General features: G+C 40.8%; 1 protein-coding gene across 1 annotated transcript; it reads right to left on the reverse strand.

Annotated features, from left to right (window-relative positions):
• Positions 1-9,836: 9,836 nt before the first annotated feature.
• Positions 9,837-22,759, reverse strand: ywhae1 (tyrosine 3-monooxygenase/tryptophan 5-monooxygenase activation protein, epsilon polypeptide 1). Its single transcript, XM_037119174.1, has 6 exons — positions 22,384-22,759; positions 19,178-19,377; positions 17,645-17,751; positions 17,133-17,339; positions 16,400-16,536; positions 9,837-11,529 (listed from the first exon to the last, which is right to left on the reverse strand). The coding sequence occupies exons 1-6, from the start codon at positions 22,445-22,447 to the stop codon at positions 11,477-11,479; spliced, it is 768 nt and encodes a 255-aa protein (XP_036975069.1). The 5' UTR covers positions 22,448-22,759; the 3' UTR covers positions 9,837-11,476.
• Between the last annotated feature and the right edge of the window lie 1,224 nt (positions 22,760-23,983).

Genomic DNA, 23,983 nt, shown 5'->3' on the forward strand with positions numbered 1-23,983 from the left:
GTTGCCTCTCGAGCTGAGGGATCATGGGGAGGATATGGCGCTCAGCCGGTCCTGAGATGGATGTCACATGCAGAGGATATGTGTCTTTTGTCTTACTGGTGTGTGTGTGTGTGTGTGTGTGTGTGTGTGTGTGTGTGTGTGTGTGTGTGTGTGCACATTTGCTTCATGAAAAGATAAAAGTGTGTATAGTCATTGGGGATGGTGAACACATTTGTCTCTTGAATGAAAATATTATGTAATGCTGTGTAAATTCTTAGAAGGTTAATTGATTTTCTTAATAATTATAAAGAATTCATAGAGTAAGCAGTCTAGTTTGGTGGTTGTTGTTTTTTTTTTTCAATGTGCTCTGTCTTTCCAAGTACCTTACAAACCTGTTTGTTTTTAGTTGCTGGTCGTTTTAGTCATGTTTCCATTTTTCCATTTTTATGGTTCAAGTATTTATCCATTATTTTTTCATTGTTTGTCCATTGCCTTTTAGCTAGCTAGCCAATACATGTGTTAATTCATTGGTTTTAGCTGAGAATGTTTAACTACTCAATGCCATTACTACATTAGCTAAGTAGCTTATCTATTATTTATCCTTTAGTTTGAGCTATTTCACCATCTGAGCTAAAAAAAAAAAAAAACTCAACTATTTAACCATTACTTACTTTTTACCTTCTCACCAGTTCTAGCTAGCTATCCATTTCAACTGTTTCTTTATTATTTGTAGTCAACAGTCTCAACAATGTAATGTTATAACTACATTAGCTAACTGCTCTGACTATTTATCCATTAGTTTGAGCTATTACCCATATGTCTCCATTACATTTCGACCACTAAGGACCTGAACACCAAATGGTGCAAGGACTCCCTTGAAATGCAAGCATTTGCTCTCTAAGATGAATTGGCTTTTCTGAGGGCTTTGCCTCAAACCTTGTCAGAAAACAATTGAGACCTTAATGATGAAGTGTTGTGAAGATAGTGAGCTTTTGTTTAAGGGTGTGATCATGGCGGCAAGGCGAAGGCCAGTGTGGTGCTTAAAAAGAGGAAATTGCTTTAACTCCGCCATACACAGATGAATCTTACCCAAACCTCATATGTTAGATTAGAGTCCCTGCCTGGGGACAATGACACACTAATACTAGTGGCAACAGGTCAGTACATTTTTCTTTTCTTATTTCAGCATCCCCTGCAGCTCATTTGACTATATTTCACACCTAAATCTGCAAAAAAGCCTATTGGTGCCACTACCTCAACTCAACAGGAAGTCAGCCATTTACATTATTTCTACAGATTCTGGGCGATTTGGCACGTGTGTTATTTTAACAATCTCATCCTACAGCTTTAACCCAACTGACTTCAAAACATGGTTGGAAACAGTAAACTTTGTGAGTTTGTGTTGAGTGGTGTGACCCTGGTGGCACAGTGACGGTCGATGACTTGCCATAAACAGGAAGTTGTTGTAACTCCACTGCATGTGGTCAAATCTGGTCAAATTTTACAAGAAACCCTTAGCGCCATGACGGTGCTATATAAAGGATATAATGAGTTCTGATTGGACGCCGATGCAGTTGCGTGGAGTTACTCACTATGAAACAGGAAGTGCTTATTAACTTCTGTGTGAATGGTCGAATCTTTCCCAAATTTCACAGGTATGATCTGAGTCCCGCCCATAACATTTTCATCACAAGCCAATTTGCTGGGTAGACTCGCTGCGCCACCCACTGGCGACAGGAGGTAAGCTTTCCAGTTTATTTCGATCTACCAAAAATGTTCATCGTGCTGTCTTGTCTTGATATACTTCGACCAAACATGTAGTTTATTAATTGTTCTCTAGTGCCGCATAGTGGACACGGGAATCACTGGTCTGCTCACCTTGTTGTTTCCCTTTGGCTCATATTAAGTAATTGATGGCAATGTTTTTAATATAGCATACACACGTACACAAACACACCCCAGGTTGCTCTGAACAGGGTTTCCTCTTTGACCCGGCATCCTGCCTCAGACTTTATCAGTACCCACCCAGTAGATTGTGTGTGTGTGACGTATGTGTGTGTTAATGTGTGTGTGTGTTGCGGAAGACAGTTGCACTTCCCTTAGGATAGACAAGCAAGACTCACGTGTGTGCACGCACTTTCTAAAAACAAATAAGGCACTTGTGCCTTTTAGCAGTGCTTTTCCTGTCCCCAAGGACCAGACTAACAAGGGCCTTGACACTCCACACACGCACACACGCACGCACGCACGCACGCACACACACACACACACACACACATACACACCATATTGACGGATGGGTAGTTTCCCGGGTCGAATGGGACATTGCAGCCATACATTTCAGCTTTTGTAACAGAAAATATAAACAGCTTCACTGTGGAAGATAAACACCCATCATTTGGATGACCTTCCTGACCCATTGGACCACTCCAGACACCTCCCTGCATTCCTGTTTGCTTACTGTCAGCAGTGTGGGACACATCCAGTTACTTGTGCAACTTTTAGTTAGCATTTCATGCTGTCTCAATACTGCTAGGTCACCGTTTAGAAACAAATCTTACTTGAAACAATTGGTATCTTTGTGGAAATTAATATGACGCAAGCAGCAGAATTTAAAGAAGGATTCACAGATGTGTGAACTTCAGAATGAATCACAGATTGTAAATGGGGAACAACATTTGTGTGGAAGGGCATCAGAGGCTGCTGGTGAGAGAGGGGAAGTGACAGTGACACACATCCTTTGACCCCTGACCCCAGCTGGAGGCATTCCTGACAGCCTGGCATCAACAGGAAACCTGTATCCTTGAGACATGCACACACACACACACACACACACACACACACACACACACACACACACACACACGCACACACTACACAGCCTTGCAGCATGGACGGTTCTGCCCTATTCCATTCTTAAGTAAGAACAAAAAGTGATTGATTGTCCTCCAAAAAAATACACTATGTGTTGCTTAATGTTGAATAAAAGTGAGATAAAACAACAGAGTGCACACAAACACACATCATTTGTAGTGATGTAATGTGGGAGGAAAAGTTTTAATGGTTCCTACAGAGGAAGATTTTGAGAGTTTACAAAAACATTCGGAAAAGAAAACACACATTCTAGTAGTTTCTTGGCTGCACCATTAATATTTGAAAGATTCGTTCAACATTGACGTTAATATTTTTAGTATTTTGTTTAATAGTATATAGGTATGGAGATAAGTACCACCAACCTGATGCCAAAAGCAATCTGAATGCTGATTGAGTGTCTCTGGAAAGACAGTGCTCCTCTACTTACTGTAATTCATGTCACAGGTGAGTTGTAAAAGCACTGGGTTTCCTACGTTCCTGCCCAGCTCATCACATCTGTCATCATACCAAGACTGTGGAGATTACACTTCCTTTCCCCTGCATTCTACTGCCCTTGAGAAACACCTCAGGGGTTACAGAGGTGGATGACAGGAATCCTCTTAAAGGAATCCTCTATTCACTTTTCATGTATAGAGTGTGTGCGCTGTGTGTGTCACCATGTGTTTCCTTTGCTTCAGCAGACTGAAGGTCAGTCATGACGAGGAAGAGAGACTCTGGAAACAACCTGGCAGGGTCAACACACACACACACGCACACACACACACACATACACAACTGTGATAACAACAATAATCTATTAACAACAATCATAATCAATATTATGATCATTACAATCACCCAATACAACAGAGCTGGGTTTCTAGAAATGACTCCAACACGTCTGTGTTAGCTGTTAAACCTTTTTACATATATTCTATTGTTGTCATTAAAATAGTTATGTATTTGGTTATGATGGCTGTGGGCAGGGGTATTGTATTCATTTCTAGGCTGATAACAATAGAGAGATATTTGGTTAAGATCATTAAGTTATGATTCAAAATCATGGGAATAAATGTAGGGGAGACCAGGGCAGTTGTACTTGTAGTTGTTTCAAGCAATTAAGCAATTAAAGCAATTTTCCGAATAACTCAAAAAACGCTTGTACTGTCAGTTTGATAATTTATATCATAAACTCCAATGTCTCAATTACTGGAATAATAAAGTATAGTATTTAAGCAGTTTTATGAAATATGCACAGATTGCAAAAATGATTTTAAAATCAGTCACTCTATAGTTTCAGGTTGTAACATGTCTAAAATGTGAATACCCGATGGAAAAAACTAGTCAAAAAGTCAAAAATTAACAAAGAAAACAATTTATCATCCATGTTATTGTGACAGTTCTTTTTGGTTTGAAATGATTATCACCTTTTATCACACCACATGAAACGAGGTGGGAGGCTCTCTTCCACATTCTGATATTTGTCATGCTGCAGGCAAACGCGTTTCCAGTGACCATTAGCATGTAACGCAATGAAAACATTTTACTTGACCAACTCCAGATTCTAAGCCAGTGGCTCGGTCAGGGGCACTGACCAGAAAAATAACCTAACTAACATGTTTTGATGATGGACAAAACCTGAATCTCCAGAGGAAACCCAAGCAAGCACGGGGAGATCATGCAAACTCACTCAGGACCGTCTCCACTGTGCTGCTGAGCTGGCTAATCTAGTTTATGTAGGCCTTTAGATTTTTAAAAAATATAAGTGATACTTGAAACCAATATCACCAGCCATGTGTTGACCCGCCATTTCTATTGTAATTTCAGTTTACAGGAGGCATTAAGCCAAAAATGTCATCTGGACCTGAAATACTGCCACTTGATCTCAGATAGAAAAGTTCATTTTTACTTTAAAAAACGTTGTCTTGAGGTCTTGAATGTGGCTACTTCTTTGTCAACAAGGAGACAACCTAACAAAGCATGTGCAGAGTGCGTGAAATCACTGTGGCTTGTTTCAGATCGGAGGGATTCAGGGTGGCTGAATCATCCTGTGTTACAACTGTACCTGGTCTCTCCTGGCTGGGACACACGCAATAAGGATACTTCTGCAGTAGGAAGACGTTACGTATAAAGACCACAGAGTTGCTCAACTAAATTGAGAAAAATGAGAATAATGTAGCATCCAATTTGATCACAGAAAACAACTGCCTGACCTGTGACACCTTAGAGTGCAAGTAATGAACAGCTCAAATAAATAGCTAAGAGTAAAGGATCAACAGTGACAATAGCTAAAGGGAGCTCACTGAATACTCTGCAGTTAAGATGTATGACAGCTGTATTAGCCATTGTCCACTTTTATATAATCAACAGTGTTTGATTTAATGTTGGGTGGTGGTGAGCACTAAATTGATTTGACAGGCCCGTGGGGTTCATCAGACAAAACATGTTTGGAACCAGAGGTCAAAAACATCCGCATGTCAGGGTCCAGAGACGTTGGATTGTGGGTGTGTGCTCATCGTGCTCACGACACATTGAAACCCACTTAAATGTGCGTTGGAAGGGCGTGGGGCCGGACAGAGCGAGCTGCAGTTCACAGGTTCATCCCGCTGTGTATTTGCGGTACAGTTCTGTAACCAGATCCCACATGGAGGCTGAGCCCAGACCCGCTCTGACCGGGGCTGAGCAAATCTCACAAGTGTTGCCTGAAAATAACCCTGGCTATTTATAACTTCTGTCTCTGCAGCAGAAGAGGAAGTTCATAATATTTCATTGACGTTTGTTCCCTGGGTCGTACTCTGCGGGCAGTAATCTTGCTCCGACAACAGAACATGGTAACAGTTTCCACAGGAAGACGGCGGAAGCTCGAGGACGGCGATTAGGCTGCAGATGTGTTGGAGAGAAGGGCCATTGCCTCCCCAGCACCCTCTGGAGAGCAGGGCCTTCAAACATAATGAGGGAGCAGTTAGGCTGTTGCACCTTGTTATGTTCCCTCGCAACACACACACACACACACACACACACACACACCGCCTTATCCTGTGGAAATATGGACATTATTTTAGAGCTTGAGATGGATTTCAGATTAGCTGGAACTTGCTGCCCTCTTGAGGTTTCGTGTTACAACAGGTTGCCGAGCGGAAGAGAAACCTTAAGACACCACGCCAACCCGATCCGTCACCGAATCCCCCATTGGTTCTCATGAGGGTCTGTTAGTACGACAGCTTTATAGTTTGAACATCGCTGACTGGGAACAAGTGCTGCAGACTGACCCGGCTGACCCGGTAATCTCCTTTAAATATACTGAAGTGTGCACAAGTCTCACAGAGGAGCTTTGTATTGCCCACAACATGTCATGTACTAGGTTTTCTAAAGCACCAGTTGACAAACCTTATGCACCTCGGCCCAGAATGGACCCATTATTTGCTGTGTTTGGGATCCACTTTGGAGTACAAACTTATGTGCATCATGAGAAATATATATCAGGATGCACAATCACTCTACTGTTTTCCAGATGACGGCCCTGTTCACAGACAGCAACCAAGCAAAAAAACCTGCACAGTGTGGCTTTAAACATGTGACAATAGATATTGTTCGACCCTTCACTGTTTGGGTTGGTTTGGGTTTGTTTGCATTTGCACTTCTACATTGTAGTGACAGTTTACAGTGCTACCTGTAAACGTCATATATAGCACATTGCTGTTCATTCATTGCATTTGACTAAAGATTCCAATCATGTATCCACTTTATGCTTTTTCACATTTGATTCGATACCTTTAGCCAGTCATCTCAACTGTTTATGAATATATTTGAGCTATTTGTCCTGCTCTTAACTGTTATTATATCAACCATCCATTACCTTCAGTTTACCATCTCAACCATGCATCCATTTACCCAGATGGACTTTTAGCTACCATTCAGCTATGACAGCAGGCTAACAGAGTCAGCCATTCACCCACTGTAAGCTGTTTCAGAACTTTTGGTTCATCAATTTTGTTAACAGCTCATTCATTATGTGTACCTGTTTGAACTGTTTTTTCATTACCTTCAGACATTTCAACCATTTATCTATAACTTTTAACTTACTTTAAACCCCCCCACCTGCCAACTTGTTTTTTCGCTGACTCACAACTGCAACAAGTCACGTTAAGAAGTTAGAACTGACTGATTTTCTTTTAAAAATCTTAATTATTTAGTATTCTGTTCTCTCTGATCAGTTGATTGGCTCCATTATATTTCCACCCTTAAGCACCACATTCACAAGAACCACATATGGAGTTGAAAGAACCATCCGACAACCTACAAGACACTCCGCATCAGGAGGATCACTACAAGGTGAGCTTGCAGTGTTACCTCTCCTGACATCCTCTTGTTTTGCTAATGTGTGTAATGCATGCTGGACTGATGAAAATTCCAACCCCGAGCAGAGAAGTGGAACAGTAGAACATGCTGAAGTGAGGTGAACGGTTTTTGTTTTTTTTCATCAAGGAGATAAAGCTGCTGCAGACCTTGGTACCTGGCAGCAACCATCACTATAAAGACACAGTGGCAGCCTGACCTTTCTGTGAGAGAGAAAGGAAGTATCACAGCAATGTATTAAATCCATTTTAAGACAATGCAATTATGTGAAAAGATACAATTTTCTGATATTATTATTAACCTCTACTCAAGGCTGGATTAGCTGTTGGGAAAAGTGGTCAACTGCAGATCATGGAAGACCCGCTGTTATACTGTGTCTCTAGTGTTTGTTGAGTAATTACGCCAAATCAGCCAGAGATACAACATCAGCTGGAGTCGTGTGGTGCTCTCTCTTGAAGAGTGTGTACAAATCTAGACCTGAAACCTTTATTCGTTGGATGAAGTTGGATATATCTGAATCACCCAAATAATATATTTGTGACAGTGGTGGCACAAAGGGATAAAGATGAGATAGTCGGATGGCATCTTCTCCTTTCGCCCGCCCCTCTTGAGGACATCCTGTCATCCACATCTGGACGTGGTCTCCCCGTCCACATCTCGTCACAAAAACTCACCAGTTAGCAACAACATGATGAAAGTGATTAATGGGAACATCCTCTTCTTGTGTGTTTCATATCTGACCCTGCAGAGGGCACTAGAGGAGCAGATGCACAGCCTGCATCCAGCCAGCAGGTGAAGTCCAGTCTCTTCACTCAGGGGTGGTCTGGCTCTTCCTTGTTTTTCCTTTTCTGTCATATAATGGTCCTCCTGTATGCATGCATAATGTCGGTATTATTCACTCCTCTGGAGTGAGTGTGATTACAGAAACTACAGGGATTTGTTTTAATCAGATGTGCAGCTGACCCGTACACTTCTTACAGTAAAGTGAGTCGGTCAATGCAAGATGGACGTAAGTGTAAATCATGATAATAAATGATAATCTACTGTTGACTGATGGGTAAAACTTAATAATAACCATCATAAATAAATGGTATGTTCATATTCAACTGAATTTCAGTTAATGGTTATTTCACCGTTAACAATTAAACACTTGATAAATCATTTAATAAGCAATTGTTATTTGCAAAGTTGAAACTAATGTTTATAATACATAATATAATAAATGTTAAATAAGCACTGTGTAGATCATCTATAAACATGTGGATGGCCATTATAAAGTTGTGTCTGATGTTAACAGACTGTTAGAATTGCTTAATAAATCACTGGCATATCATTGTTCATTAACACTGAAATAACAGTCAACCACAGTTCATCTCCAGCTTTCCCATGTATTAACTATGGTTACCATGGTGTTGCTGATTGATAATTCTCTGTCACACTGCAGTCGACACGCAGCAGGTTGATCTCACATCGTGAGTTTTGACTTAATATTGCTCGATGGCACCAGAAATCTGCTTCTTCTCCCTTTTGGAAAGATGGTGGAAACAGAACCTCCAGTCCCTTCACTGGATTTTTACTTCTCTTATCTCCACATGTTCATGCTCACATCCACCGCCTGCTGTGCATTACATACATTCGAAGAACCGAGGGCTTTAAACAGACAAGATGCACAAGAATAGAGATGAGCTTGTGACTCGACTGGCATCCTTGACATTTAGCGGACACTTGACTGTAAATCACTGTAATTGCACTTTCACCTTGTGTTGATGGAAGTAGACACAGCACGCAGCCTTGAAAGAAGTCCTACCAGTGATGTTTGGACCAACTCTAAGTTTATATTGCCACTCTGGAAGCTCTGTGATGTTACAGCACTCAATGTAAGGAAAACTTAACCCAATAGCTATCAGACAGATAAACCAAAATCTGCGCAAAATTAAGTCATGACCTGATGATTGTGCTAATATTAGTGTCAGGTGATCAGCAAGGATCAAAAGAACAATTGATTTCTGCATTAAATCTGATCCAGAAAGACTTCACTTCAAAGATAAGAGCGAGGCAGTGTCATCCTCTGGGGAGCATGAAATGAGGAGCAAATGTAATTGAAATCGTTTCATGTATGATCAAGATAACGCTGACATGGCCCAGTGTCTGGGTCCAGGAGAAAAAAATCTAACTTGAACGCAGCGCTAGGTTAAAGGTCGGGGAGTCCCACAGATGGATCCCGGTAGTTTGCCTTTATCGGCGTTACACCTCAGCAGGAGATGCAAGGAGCTGTTGAGGAGCTGCAGCAGTTCACCGTAGGGAGGAATTCATTTTGACTAGATGTTAATGCACACTGCATGCTTTCTGTCTGACCGACTCCTCCACTTTCACCTGTGAATCTAAATATAGGCTAAGCACCCAGGCTGTTATTATGGTAAATGTAACAGTAGAATAGGCTGCATTAAGGTTACGAGAAACTGAATCCAGGGAGGCGAAAGGTTAAGGCTTTAAGGTCCTCCCAGAATGCACATATATGACTGAGTGCTTGAAAAATAAATGGCCTAAGATCTAAAGCTGGGTGCACACACACACACACACACACACACACAAGATAATGGAATGCATTAGTCACTAATCCATGATAAAGGATGGTGGCAACACAAAACCTGGTGAAACAATTTTAATGTAAGCCATGCAGAAACATTGTTGTGAACATGTTGAGAATGACTCTGTAGACATCCTTCACCCCCGTCAGCTGCAGACAGTTGTAGCAGCAGCAGCAGCAAGTGTCATGGCAGGACCACAGGCATTAACATTGCATTTGTCTCTCAAACACTACAGCGATAACAGATACATTTATGATTACACTCAGTTTCCACCTCCCATCCCAGTAGCAACATCTGCTCTGTGTGTGGGACTGTGCTGAGGTTCAACTAAGCTTGGAGGTACTGAGATGAATGCTTTTCAGTTCCTGAAGAAACATCTGTGTTCATATAGAAAACTCCTAACAAGTTTCAAACGCTAATTTCAACAGCCTACAAGAGCTACAACAGTTCCACAGATTATATTTATCCATTTAACAATGAGCGGCAAAATCACAGTCATCTTAAGGCAAATAAAATAATTAAAAGCAACAAGTCAGTTTGTAATGTTTAATTTAGATTATTTAATGTTAATTCCATGCTGTGTTTCAGTCAGAACAATACAGATTCCCTGTCTGTGGCTTCAGTCAGATATCCAGTAGTACAAATCAGCTCCAAGTTACACATAATGAAACAAAACAGGAAGAGAAACAAAGGAAACAGCAAAGAAAGAAAACCTCTGAACCGAGAGGAGCACTAGTGAAAAGTAGAGGAGAAGCAGCAGAAAACAATGTGTTAACTCATGCAAGCACAGACAATCAAATGTTTTTTTTTGGCTCTCTGTCGAGGAGCGGGGCCACATTGAGACATGTTTGTTTTTTTTGTTTTTTTTCCTACACAAGTGATAAAATCTCCAACGTTTTTTTTTTCCTTTTAAGCCACCACCAGCTAGCAATAATTCAACCATCAGAGACTCAGCATGTGTGCACAGTTACAGTATTTCAGCACAAAAGTACAGTCCAAGGACAACTACAAAAACATGATGACAGAATCACTATGGTGTAAAAGTTAAGCACTTCTTTGCCCCACATGGATATCGCGAATTTTGCCAACTTCCTCTGAAAACCTAAGTTAACAAAAAGGGCACTTGTAGTTTTCCAAACTGCCCATAAAAAGGTAAAATGATTTGCATGACATTTCACTAAAAACTGAGATAAAATAGCTCCCATAACTAAGAGTCAACATTATCAGTAATAAAAGTTAATTTCTGTAATTACATTAAGAAAAAAAATTCTCAATACATCCAGCAACTGATAAAAATATTGAGAAAAAAGCAAAATAACAAAAATACAATAATGAAAACAATGATAACATGTCAGAACTGCTTGTACCAGGACAAAAAAAACAAACAAAAACAATCCAGGGACTCTCTCTTTAGCTTTCTAACATTATATTTCCTGTCTCAATTAAGTGGTATTTACTTGAATGATGTAAGGGCTAATATAAAAATAAAAAAGAAGAGAAAAATAAACTTGTTAACTCCTGGCCCTGTTGGGTCATGAAGCTGCAGAGGTGGAAGAAAGGAAAAGGAGGAGAGAGGAGGAAGAGGAAGAGGGAGGTGAAGAGCAGGGAGGGAAGATGAGTTGGAAGGTGTAGGAGGACAAAGGTGGGGAGGGGAGGAGTGTGAGGAGGGTCTCAAGTTGTTTGCTGTTGGTGGCATAGTCTCACTGGGCCTCATCCTCAACGTCTTGCAGTGCCTCTTTGTTCTGTTCTTCACCTGATCAACAGAAAATATACAGTAAGTGAATGTTTGTTTAAAATGGCTTCGGCTGTTTTCATCTTTTATCCTGAGTGAGAGGCAGGCAGGCTTAACATTTTGCAGAAAAGCCAATGAACTCAAACACTGTTTGACTGAAAACCTCAGGGATTTGGTTTGGAAACTGACAAATAGTGATGCAAGGGCCATTACTGACCTGGTTAGGGTAAAACCTGCAGATATCAGGTTCAGGAAGTGATTGGCGGAGAGGTGTGAATGTTTATGTAATGGCCTACATAAAGTTCAGTATTAGTCACACAGTAAACAATTTTGTCCATGGGATTCCCCATGATACCTACAACACCACAGTATTGGCTCAACTTGCTTGGAACATCAATGGAGGTGATGCCAAAAAAAAAACATCCATAACTTCTAAAGCAAACCACACATAAATGAGTTGGCCGAGCTGAGCCGAGCCAGAAACACAGCACAAGCTTTTAAGGACTTAATTACAGACTAAAATTCTTTTCAGAGACAATGCAGTGAGCTTCTAAAGCAGAACTAAACTTGTCCACAACTCCACACAACCCTGCAAGGTGTCGCATTTGTGCCACTCAAATTTGAGTGGGAGGTGGCCCCATGCAGCCTGCATCCCAGAGTGTTGTGTGCCTGATGTGTGTTTGCGTTGGCTCACATTTGACGTGTATGACAATGTGATTCCTGCACATAGCACATATTTAATGATAAAAAGGATATCTATTATCGTGTGAGGCATTTTCTTGTTTGTATTGTAGTAATACGAAGTTATTTTCCCATGCTGTTAGGTTACAGCTAGACCACACCGTCAAGTGTGTAAAAATCTGAGGGCAAACATTTTTTTGCCAGTGAAAATGTTATTTTTTAAAAAGGCTAAATGCCAATGAATATGGATTCAAGCAGAATCTTTTGTTATATTTTTTCACTTTTCAATTGCTCTAAAAATTATTAGAAATGATGAAATTACACAGTCAGAAGCAAACCTGGTATATTTCTGCAAATGTGCAATGAACATAAGGGCATTTTCTTGGCAGCTGCAGGGTTGTTGACTCAACAGTGGTCACCAGCATGAAAGACATGTGCAAGATCCATACATCCAGCACGACTTGCTGTGACTGGAGGCAAAAAATTCTCATGTAATCACTTTCCATACAGATCGTTGTAAGGTCAAATACACAAATTATTGGATAAAATGTGCATTCAGAAGACAGGCTGAGACTGTCAGAGACTGATGAAGCTTGTACTGCCACATCCTGCAAAACCACATGTATCCAAGTCAAATACTACATGTTTTTGCAAGACATGTGCCGCATTGCTGAATTTCTTGTTAATTCAGCGTAAGTGTGCACTCTGCTCAAATGAGTGTGTGTTTGTTGCACACTCCTGCCCTTGGTCCAACAGACACAAAGACCTGCAGCTTTATACATGCACGACCCGATCAGATAAACACACAAGACAGTTACTCTGAGTGCTGCTAAAATGTCACAGCCACACACAGCACAGTACTCTGCTGCTCACTGGCTGCTAACAGCTAACTAGCTCTCCTCCTGTCAACATAAATATGGATTTTAGGTGCCCTCTTGGTTTAACCAGCGCAACATATTTGCGATTTCCTGCCAGCAAACCACTGATTGTGACTGATGGACTGTTACCACCAATTGTTTCTCGTAACGTTAGGTCTTGAGCTGAGAAGCCAGCCAGTGATTGTGATTAGCACTGACAGTGCTGTGGAGAACTATGGTAACAGCATGAGAAGACACGTTCCGTCATAGTCGGTTCAGTTTATCATTTGGGATTGTCTGTTGGCAAGTGTACATTTGCTGTCATCCCTGGGGGCATAAAGATGCAACCCTGTTTGTTAGAGCATGAGAGCTAACAGCTAGCAGGGCTAACAGCTGATTGAGCAAACTGCTTACAGCTGACAGATCTAATGCCTTACAGTGGAGCTACAAAAACTCATGGCAGCCCTGAGAATTTCAGTTTAGAGAAAAATGGAGTGTGAAACACTGAGCTGCAGTTTAATGTGACACTACAACAAGGTTACTGTAAATAAATGCACTGAAGTACTTTAGCTGAGTACAGTTTGGAGGTAAAAGTACTTATGAGGGGCAACATGGGTTAAAATGGTTTACTGTTGTAGTGCATAGAGTGCAAGCAGTTCAGCATGCCAGTGACATTCACTACACCTCAGCCAACGCAGTTAACACTACACAAACATGTGTCAAGCTCAGCTCAGCTATCCAAAAGAAACATTATTTTAACTGACTAACAGATTACAATTTGTCGCCAATAGTTAAGACAGCATCCAACAGAATGAATGCGTGACAAAACAACAGGTGAGTAGACTCAATTACTACACAATGAGAAACTTAGAAGAAAAAGCATAAAGGAGGGCAGCCACACACATGGCAAGGCATGGGTGAGCAAAACTTACAAAGTAAAGTTAACATTGGAAATGAACAGTCAGGTTCGTTTCCTTTACGACTCTACAGCAAAGACAAGAGAGATGACAAGTCACTGAGAGAAAATGCAAACTGCTGGAATGATTGGAGAAAGAAAAAGTGAATCAAATAAGCTATAACAATATATAATTTGTATAAATATCAAAATCACAACTTTAAATTTTCATATCTCAAGTGATGTGATTTTAGCTCACATCGCTAGATTCACCCAGTAGCTTACTGTGGAACATCAATGAGAAATATTCTGTTGTCTGGTTGAAAGTGTTTCTGTATGAGACAACTGTATGTATGTTTCTCCAAAAATGGCTCTTTTCGTTTATGTTATCTGAAATTCTTACATATTGCACCTTTAAAAAAAGCACTTTTGACTTCTCTCTGACTGAACTAACAAGCAACTGCATTTTTCTGATCCTTTATTCAATGTAGCTTATTCTGTGTGTAGTTTAATTTATAGTCATTTGAAAGGTTATTTAATACAATTTTTAGGTAGGCACAATGTTTTAAAGATAATACATCTAGAGAGAATGTAGAAAAGTGCAAAACAGAAAGTCTCTCTTTTCCTCAAATCCATTATTGTGACACAATATTACATTAATAAAATTATTATATTTGTGAATGAACAATCTTAAAAAGTCTGTAGGGCCAAAAGTAATAGTTTCTGTATAAGAATTATGTCATTTGGTCCCAGCTTCTACCAAAAGTTGTCAGCCAACGGCATAACACTGTTGGTATCAATGTTTCATCAGCAGTCAGATGTTGCCAGTTTGTGGGGAGCAGATCTGCTGGAGCCTTTAAGAGTGATCAGACACTGTGCAGCAGGAGTCACCTAAATCTTATCTACAAACTATGGAACCCAATAACAAAGAATAAAATCACATCCAATTACTCGAGACTGTTAATCAATTCGACAGGGTTCCAGTACACAAAGCAGGATACAGACCAATTCCCATTTTGCACCAGAACTTATGACTGCGTTGAGTCAAACCAAGCTGTGCTGATTTGCTCTTCCATGACCTGTTTTACTGAGCTGAGCCGAGCCGAGCCAACCATGGCCCTGCTCCGGTGTAAAGCCAAGCTGCAACCGTCACACCTCCAAGTAGGCTGCAGTGATGTCTTGTGACTGCAGTCAACCCGTAAGGAGCATATAAGATGCAAAGACACCTACAGAACAACCACACCTCTCTTCTAGAATAGAACTGTGCCTGTGAATACAACAGTGACAGGCCAGGCAACGCTGACAAATGCCTTTGCATCTCAACTTCCACAGTCAAGTGCTGGAGCCACAGCAATAACAATCACCGTTTTCACTGCAGCTGATATAAGGTCATTTTCCGTGATGGAAAAACAGCGACTCCTCCACACATTAGACCTGAAGTACACTATCCCGTTAAATGCGCATAACCCGTTAACTCAATTCTAGTGAGCGTGCCTTTTCAACTGCAGGAGACATAGTTCGGGCCCAAAGGTCTCAACTGCTGCCAGAAAATGCAGACATACTTATATTCTTGAAAAAGAATATGAAAATGTTGTGTTATTTATCTTTGCTATTTATAACTTTTTTTTTACTTTCAATTTGTGGAAAGGAGTTCAGTGAGAAGGTCACACACAGCTTTAATCAGAGTTAGAACCTCACACATAATTCATGCACAGTTTTAACGTCTGAAGACATTATTGCACAATCTTAGACTTCAAGACATAAGGCAGTCAGTTGAATTTGTGGAAAAACCTTTTATAGTGCTTACATTCTGATTGTGTCTTTTACTGCATATGTTAATTCATACTCAGTCAGAATGTATAACTGAAGGGTGATTCATTATAAGGTAATTACTAGTTAAACCTTTTAAAAGGGACCTGCACTTTTCTTTTTGTGACTTTTAATCAAATACAATTTTTAAGACGTTATTCTAAAAACAGTATTAAAATCTGGTCTTGTCTCATGAACCCATTATCGTGTATCGTCTCCTCTCATCTTGTTAGCTGAGTCTATCATGACATCTTTACTGTCCACACATCATTTTCAGAACTATTTTGGCCAAGAACTGTGTGTGTGGCACAGAAAAAAAAACAGCGGGACTGGATGCCACACCACTGCAACCTTGCATGAGACGCAAGTGCACCCCACTGCTCGAGCCAGCTGTGTGGCTACTTGAACCCAATTCACATGGGTGCTGAAAACCCATTCTGCCACATGTGCGCTGATCGTGCAGGACATGTGTCCCTACTGTTACGCAGGTAACAGGAGATAAGTATGATAGTTCATGAGTGTATCAGCATCTAGTTGTGGGAAAAAAAGCTTCTTCAGAGACAAACAGGTAAATTGCAATACCCGAACAGTACAATGGGAATACAATGTCCTAGATGGGATTATGACTGGGGGCACCATGGTATCTTACCCTCTCCCTGCATATCTGAAGTCCATAGTGTCAGGTTGTCACGTAACAACTGCATGATAAGTGTGGAGTCCTTGTAGCTGTCTTCACTCAGTGAGTCCAGTTCTGTGATGGCTTCATCAAACGCAGACTTTGCCAACCTGAGCAAAGAAACTTCTGTTGAAATCACCGAATACTTCATGGTTTACATTTGAGCATTATCATTTTCCAAGCTGCAACATGGTAATGTTAAAATATGAAAATATGTTCTACTTTATCCATCTGTGACAGTGATTGTGTTTATGTAACTGTATTCTCGTTTGCACTGTATATGTCTTAAAGTGGTTAAGTCTAGCTCTCAGTCGGATCCAAAATTGGTAGCAGGACTTAAACTGCTATTCAATCACTATTACAATCACTAAAACTGACAGAGTCAGAGCAATGTCGTGTAAATACATGAAAAATACTAGATGCTGTCCTGAGGAGAATTATTATATCAATTACTTTGTGGTTCATAATTTAGACTTATCTGTAGAGGTTTTGATTACATGTTATAATACAATAAAACATGAAGAGGTCACATAGGCGCAAAAAATATTTTAAATGAACAAGAGGTTTTAAAGTTTCAACTTCATTAGTCACAAGAAAGGCTATTATGGTTACAGGGTGCACTAAATTTAAAAACAAGAGATGGTATGGAGATTGAGATTGATTCTTTACTGCCAACATGTGGGATCCATAAAAAAGAAACAGTAACCTGCAAGCACGGTCAGGCGAGTTGAGGATCTCGTAGTAGAAGACGGAGAAGTTGAGGGCGAGGCCAAGGCGGATGGGGTGTGTGGGAGGCAGCTCTGCTGTAGCTAGATCAGTCGCAGTTTTGTAGGCCACCAGGCTGTTCTCTGCTGCCTCCTTTCTGCTGTTGCCAGTGGCAAACTCTGCCAGATACCTGTAGTAGTCACCCTTCCTGAAGATGGGGAACAAAACAGTGGCCACAAAATTAACTTTCACAACTACAGTTTTTTCTTGTAATGAGTCCTAAGTTAATCATGGTGCCATTATAGTCTTGAAGGACCTAGCTGTGCAACATATAACATAAGTATCCACTTTATACACTGTGAAACATTCACTTTAAGTGAACTGATACTGCCATGTTTCCTTGGCTACTTTGTCATATTTCCTAACAAAAATCGTAGTCATGATTCGATGCAAGGACTTATGACGGTTCATTTACTTATCCATTAATTCACACGCAGACTGCAAAGCTCTTACATTTTGTTATAGAAGACTCTAGATTCTCCCATGACAGCAGCAGGGAGTAGGTGACTATCCAGTGCTTCCAGAATGTCACGACAGATGTCATTCAGCTCATCCTCAACCTGCCAAGCAAACAAATAAAAAAAGGGCCATTATTCAATCACCAAAAACATTTTGATCATTTTCCACGAGGCCCTCCCTTACATCTAGAGTGCTCCAATCAGGAAATATTTGGGCTGATTTCTGATTGGTGGAAGCAGTATCAGCCAACAAAGATCACAAATCAAAATATTGTTTTTAAACTTAACTATAATAATTATATAAAATTATAAATGTAATTTTATATATCATTATTATAATCATTATAAGATCATCATCATTATAAACATCATTAAAATCTTAAAACGCAATAATCATTCCTTTTTTGCTAGATTCAAATAAACAGATCTACAAAAAATTGAAAAGATATCCTTTGACTGTATAAATCAATAACAAAATACAGTAAACACAAAATTTAGTAACATGGACAAAATCTGGCTTGTTTCTGTCTTTGTGCCCTGAAGCTCCATCATCTGGTCACTGCTTGTATCTGGTTATTTTCACCTCTGAATCTGACAGAAGTCTGGCAACTGTACACTGACATAAATTCAAATTCAAAGCAATTTTACCTCCAAAATGTTCTCAGCTGAAGTTCTTCATCACATGTATTTACTGTAAACTTGTCGTGTTAACACAGTACATTCAGATCAATGTTTAATGCTTCTTATTTCTCTAAACAGAAACTCTCAGTCCTGCTGTGTATTTAGGCAATTAGCTCCTTAGCTGTTAGCTCTCTTGGCCAAACACACAGCAGAACTCTGCTGCTCACTGGCGGCTAATGGCTAAATAGCGCTCCTCATGCTGAATTTCAGTGTTGCAGTACCCTCTCGGTATAACCAGTGCAACAAATTTGCTAAGTCCTGCTATGCAACTACATCCTTGTATGCAGTACACTAACAGGTAGCGGTCTGTGTCCCCTTCTGGACTACACCTGCCATTCTAAAAACTGAGCTCCTCGTGGACTGATTGTAGCTTCCATATCTAAGTTTAATACTCCAATTTACATGTTACTAAATGCTCAACAGGTGCTGTGACAGTGACAGAAGAAATGTGTCAACTAAAGGACTTGGAGAATGACATGAAGGTGCAACAGCAGGATTACCCATCCCTGAATCCCATTAGGTAATTGACTGCAGTCCAACTGCCTCTCCCATCTCCCTGACACACTCCAGCCTCTCCCAGATTAATAACCAGCTCTTATTTCCATCCATAAAAGCAGGAGAGAGGGGGGGGATTTGCCAACTATGACTCAGATGCAGTCTGTACACAAGCCGTTCATGGTGTCTATTATCCATACGAGTTAGTGGTCTCACATTAGCGCAGCAAATCTGACATGCTGGAACACATTTGAAACAACGGGACTTGACAAATCCAGTGGAAGTGCTCCTGACACTGTCTAAATACAAATACTAAGCCTGTTGATAAGAAGTGACACCCAGAGTGCTTTACCTTTTGCCTGTATTCCTTGATCATCTTCAGTTTCTCTTCTCCACCCTTGCTCTCTTCTCTCTGTTCAATACTGCTGATTATTCTCCAGGAAGCTCTCCGAGCTCCGATCACATTCTTGTAGGCCACCGATAGTAGGTTCCTCTCCTCCACTGTGAGCTCCAGGTTCATGCCTGCCACGTTCTTCATAGACTCCACCATCTCTGTAGATGAGACACATGTAACACTCCTTTGAAAGCTGCACACAGACACATTTTCCCGCTCAGATACAGCCACAGGAAGGAGATGTGGTGACAGGGCTACAGCAATACCCCACGCCTTAGTGAGTGAGGGCTATTATAAGAACTGGGGTTTAATGTTTTTGGTCATGTACCACACTACCTCTTCCAGTCCCCGTCACTCGCAATATCTTTTGTCTTCATTCTTCCAAGCAGTGCAAGTTTCCACATTGTTTCCTATAATATTTTATATGTCCTGTAATCTGCATTACTTTGCAGGCCTATTAATCTGTTGTGGCAGGGAGGTAAGGGCCGGAGTCAGACCGTGATCTGAATGCAGTCCGAACCATCTTGCCATGAACAAAATGTTGCTCAAATGCAGCTTTCGACCATTGGCAGTATTTAAACTTAAAAATATGGTTTTGTGCAGAGTGATGACTCGGGAGCAGTCAGCGTAGTTACTGTTGACTAAAGCAGAGGTAGGGACATTTCTGTATTCCAATATGCATTGTGAGGAGGACTTGTAAGGTTCTGCATCCATGCAGTGACAGGGCAGAGTTGGAAGTTTGCAGTTTATGTTGATTGATTTTTTTGACTATTCTACCAAAGCCATTATGGTAGAATAATGACCTCATTCACACAGCTGTGCAAGTTGAAAACGCTGAAATCAAGCAAGGCGTTCACACCGATGTCATGACGTTAATGTCACTGATGTACAGATATTCACGAAAGGCAATGGAGGAAAGGATAATTATCACTAATCATGGCTGTTTGCGGCCACCTAGAGCTGTATGACAACACATCTACCGAGATAGGACAAAAAAGTTACTGGTGTGGGGGAAAGTGAATGAGAAAGTCGGACTACCTGGTAATTTATGGAATTATGTCTCAGTGCAGCATAGCCCTGATTCAAATTTCATTCAGGGAACAAGCAATTTAAATTTTTGTTTGACATCTAGTTGACAGACCTGACAAAGCACAATATCAAGCTTTTTACAAGGTGGCATTATGATGTTGTTAGTTTGGCATCCTATTGATCCATGTATCGCAATTTGATGACAGCGAAATCTTTACTTTGGGTTCATACTGATGTGGTAAAACAGACTTAATCTACGTCTACATGCTGGTCACAGTTACCCTTTATTGTTTTTAAACATACCTATTAAGAATATCCCACTCACTGGAGACAGATGGACAACTGAGAACTCGGCACCAGTCAAACCTCAGGTTGCATTAGAAGCTGCACTTATCAAGATGGTGAAATGTAGCGAGCTGTGCTGCGCAAGTAATGTGAAAGTTAATAATCACATTTGCACTGTAAGGCAAAGCGAATATTGTTTTCGTGTGTTGGTCTGAATGCACCAGCAGAGCTAACAAGAAAATGATATTGTCTATATAACAACATCTTTGTAGAGCAATACAGATGGATTAATGTTTTGCTTTTGTAATGTAATGTAATTTCATGTATTGAGATGGAATCACAGATACTGGTATTGAAAAAGTGCAGCTTTTTCATATTTGTTGTCTGTAAAATCTGTTGTAATATCTCAATAGAAGGTCCTTACTAAACAGGGGATTCATATTAATTTAACTGCTTGTATTAAATGATGAAAAGACAGCTGTGTGCTGTCATAAAGAAAACTGAGGCTGAGGTGCTTCAAGACGCATTGAATAAAGTAGCCTACATTTCTGAAATAATGCTGTTTTAATAGGGTCATGTTGTTTTTGCTGACCAAACCTCAGCAAATAATGTAAAGACTGGATTTAAAAATGTTGCATCATTTAACTACAGGAGTAAAAGCACATAAACCAGTCACTCACTTGGTCGATATCTAATAGGCTTCTCGGGTTAAAGTGTGGTGGAACTGAAAGCCACTACTGCCGGTTTGACTTAGTGGTTCAAATGGTAAAACGTGCAGGCTGGGTACTGTATGAGCCTGAGACAGAGGCTGATGTAAAGCCAAAATACAACTCATTGTGCTAGGGCGTATCTATAAAGCCCATCGAAAAAGATCATTTCAATAATATGTAAAAAAATGTGACAACCTACTGCAACAGGGCCATAATTCGACTACATTCCACCAAGGCCACCCCTCCAGCCTGTAAACTATAAATCACTGGCGATACACTCAGACCAAATCCTGTGAATGAGTCATGGCACATTCACTTGACGTTACTGAGCAACGTATGACCGGTGGCAAAGGCAGCCGTCTAAAAACAGCCTCTACAGGGCTTGTAATGGTATGACAGTCTGACAGGAGTGTACCAGAGAGGGGAAGAGGGACCCACTCGACAATCGATCCGTGCGGCCGGCTGGTAGGGGAACACCCCACCTAGTGAACAGCTGCCCTCCAGCTCCCTGCTAACCCATAACGGTAGCGGGCTTCAAGTAGCTGACCTTTCAATGTAGCTAACGCTTCGTTAATGTTAAAAGCTGGCTTTAATGTAAAACAGAATCACGCATAAATTGATAAAGCATTTTTTTAAACCAAAAAAATAAACTTGGCACGTTATTACGGTAACATAGACTGTAACATGACACTGGCTTTTAATTGTAGTAGCTAGCTAACCAATCCACTAGCTCATGTGTTAAGCTACAGCGCTGGAGCTAGCATGGTGCAGGGGAGGCAACTCCTGACAGCACACGCTCCCGTTATCCGCCATTTTGTTGTAGCCCCCCAGCTACCGTTATTCACCGTCAGTCTCATCCGCACATTTTTGTACAAAACAAAGAGGCTTCCTTGCATTGACGTTGCAATGGTTTCTCCAGAAAAGAAACCATCTCCGTGTCAGTGAATACTTAGCTAGATGGCGGCTGTCTTAGCCACTTTAGCTCTCTCGTCAGCTACGGCTAACACTGATCGTACGTTACCTATGTTAGTGGGGCACTGCTCCGTTATCGCTTGCTAAGGCTAGCTAGCTCACAGAAGAAAAAAAATCCCTGCGGCGGAACATGTCCCACTCCGAGCGAGCCCTCAAAGTGTGACTTACCGTCATATCGCTCTGCCTGTTCGGCGAGTTTTGCCTGATAAACTAAGTCCTCTCGCTCTCCCATTGTGTATCGAGATGCAGGTACAGTAGCGAACTAGTGGAAGCGATATTTCGTCAGCGTAAGACACGGTGGTGTGTCAGGTCTATCGGCGGTTCCTAGAAATCAACGGGGTCGATGAGTGGTGTTCCGCCCCACCGGCAGCAGCACTGTGCTTGGATGGAGTAAAGATGGCGACCAGTCTCATCCGCGTACTGCACATACGCACATGAATCACCAGCTCTGATACGTCCCCACTCATTTATATTCTCCTAACTGAGGAGCAGTAAGGATGATCACTGTGTGCCCGTAAATACCATTAAATCCACTTTTGAGTTTGTGGCAGTTACTGCGTAGTAAACTAACGTTTGATTCCGATCCTAGTCTTTGTCAGAATTGTCTTAGCTGTGTGTAGAAACACAATATAAATGTGTCACGTTTCCTCGTTCCCCACGCCCCAAAAAGTACAAGGCAAATGCGATGGGTCGTAAAATAACAGCTCATAAACTCAACAGCAGTGTGTTGTCTCCACGGTTTGCTACGGCTGAAAATAAATCCTGTCCACCTCCGTTATTACATTATTACAGTGCCGGCTGGTGTGTCAGGGGTGGACACCTGCATGCTCGGCACATCTGCATGGCTTGTGAGGAAATGCTTTGGGATTCAGGAGACCAGATTTCTTTTCTTTTCTTTCTTTCTTTCTTTTTTTTTTGCACAGGGTATCTTAAAATGTCTGTGGGACATGGTTATGCCAGAATAGGACATGATGGAGACAATAAATCACAGCTCCACAAAAAGGACATTTCGGCAAGTACTAACCTGGACATCATTTGGAGGTTATACACAGCATTCCTACAATCACTTTAACAATATGTATTATTAAATCGCCCTTAAATTGAGATGCAATTTCAGTTTCTCAACAAACAAAATCTCTATTAGTCACAGAACAGTAAAGTAACGTCAAGGAGATCGACAAAAATAGATCTGTTAAAAGGAGCCTTCATTGCCAATTTAAAGCAAAAAAAAACATTCATTTAAAATGGAGAATACACAAAAGGCCAATAGTCAGGACCTGTGTCATTTTGTAATCATTTTAATTCCTATAGTAGTGTATTTTTACTGTACATTTAGTCATGTTTGTGCTTCTCTATGTGTGAAATTATGCTGTTAGAAAAAGACCAGCTGACCGTGTTCCACAGTAGTTTTTTTGCTAATTGTACTAAATGTACAACAGGGCCCACACTGGCTCTTTTGAGCTGATGCACATACTGTCCAAACCAGTTTGGACACATGTCCACTGTACAGACACAATTTCAATATTACTAACAATACCTCACTGTGGTATGAAGGTCCATCATTTCTGTAGCTAGGCAACCTTGTGCAGCGTGAATGAAAATGGGTTTTTATTCATGAATTGAGGCATCAAAACAGCGAGCATTCAAACATGTGTCCGACTTCTTAACAATACCTTTTTTACTAAGTGGTAATGAAATACTGAGTGAGGCTTGCCTGACAGAGCTGCACATAAGATGCTTGTTGTTTTTAAAAAAACAAGATAAGGAA

This window comes from Acanthopagrus latus, chromosome 2, assembly GCF_904848185.1.
Source record: "Acanthopagrus latus isolate v.2019 chromosome 2, fAcaLat1.1, whole genome shotgun sequence".
Taxonomy (NCBI): Eukaryota; Metazoa; Chordata; class Actinopteri; order Spariformes; family Sparidae; genus Acanthopagrus; species Acanthopagrus latus.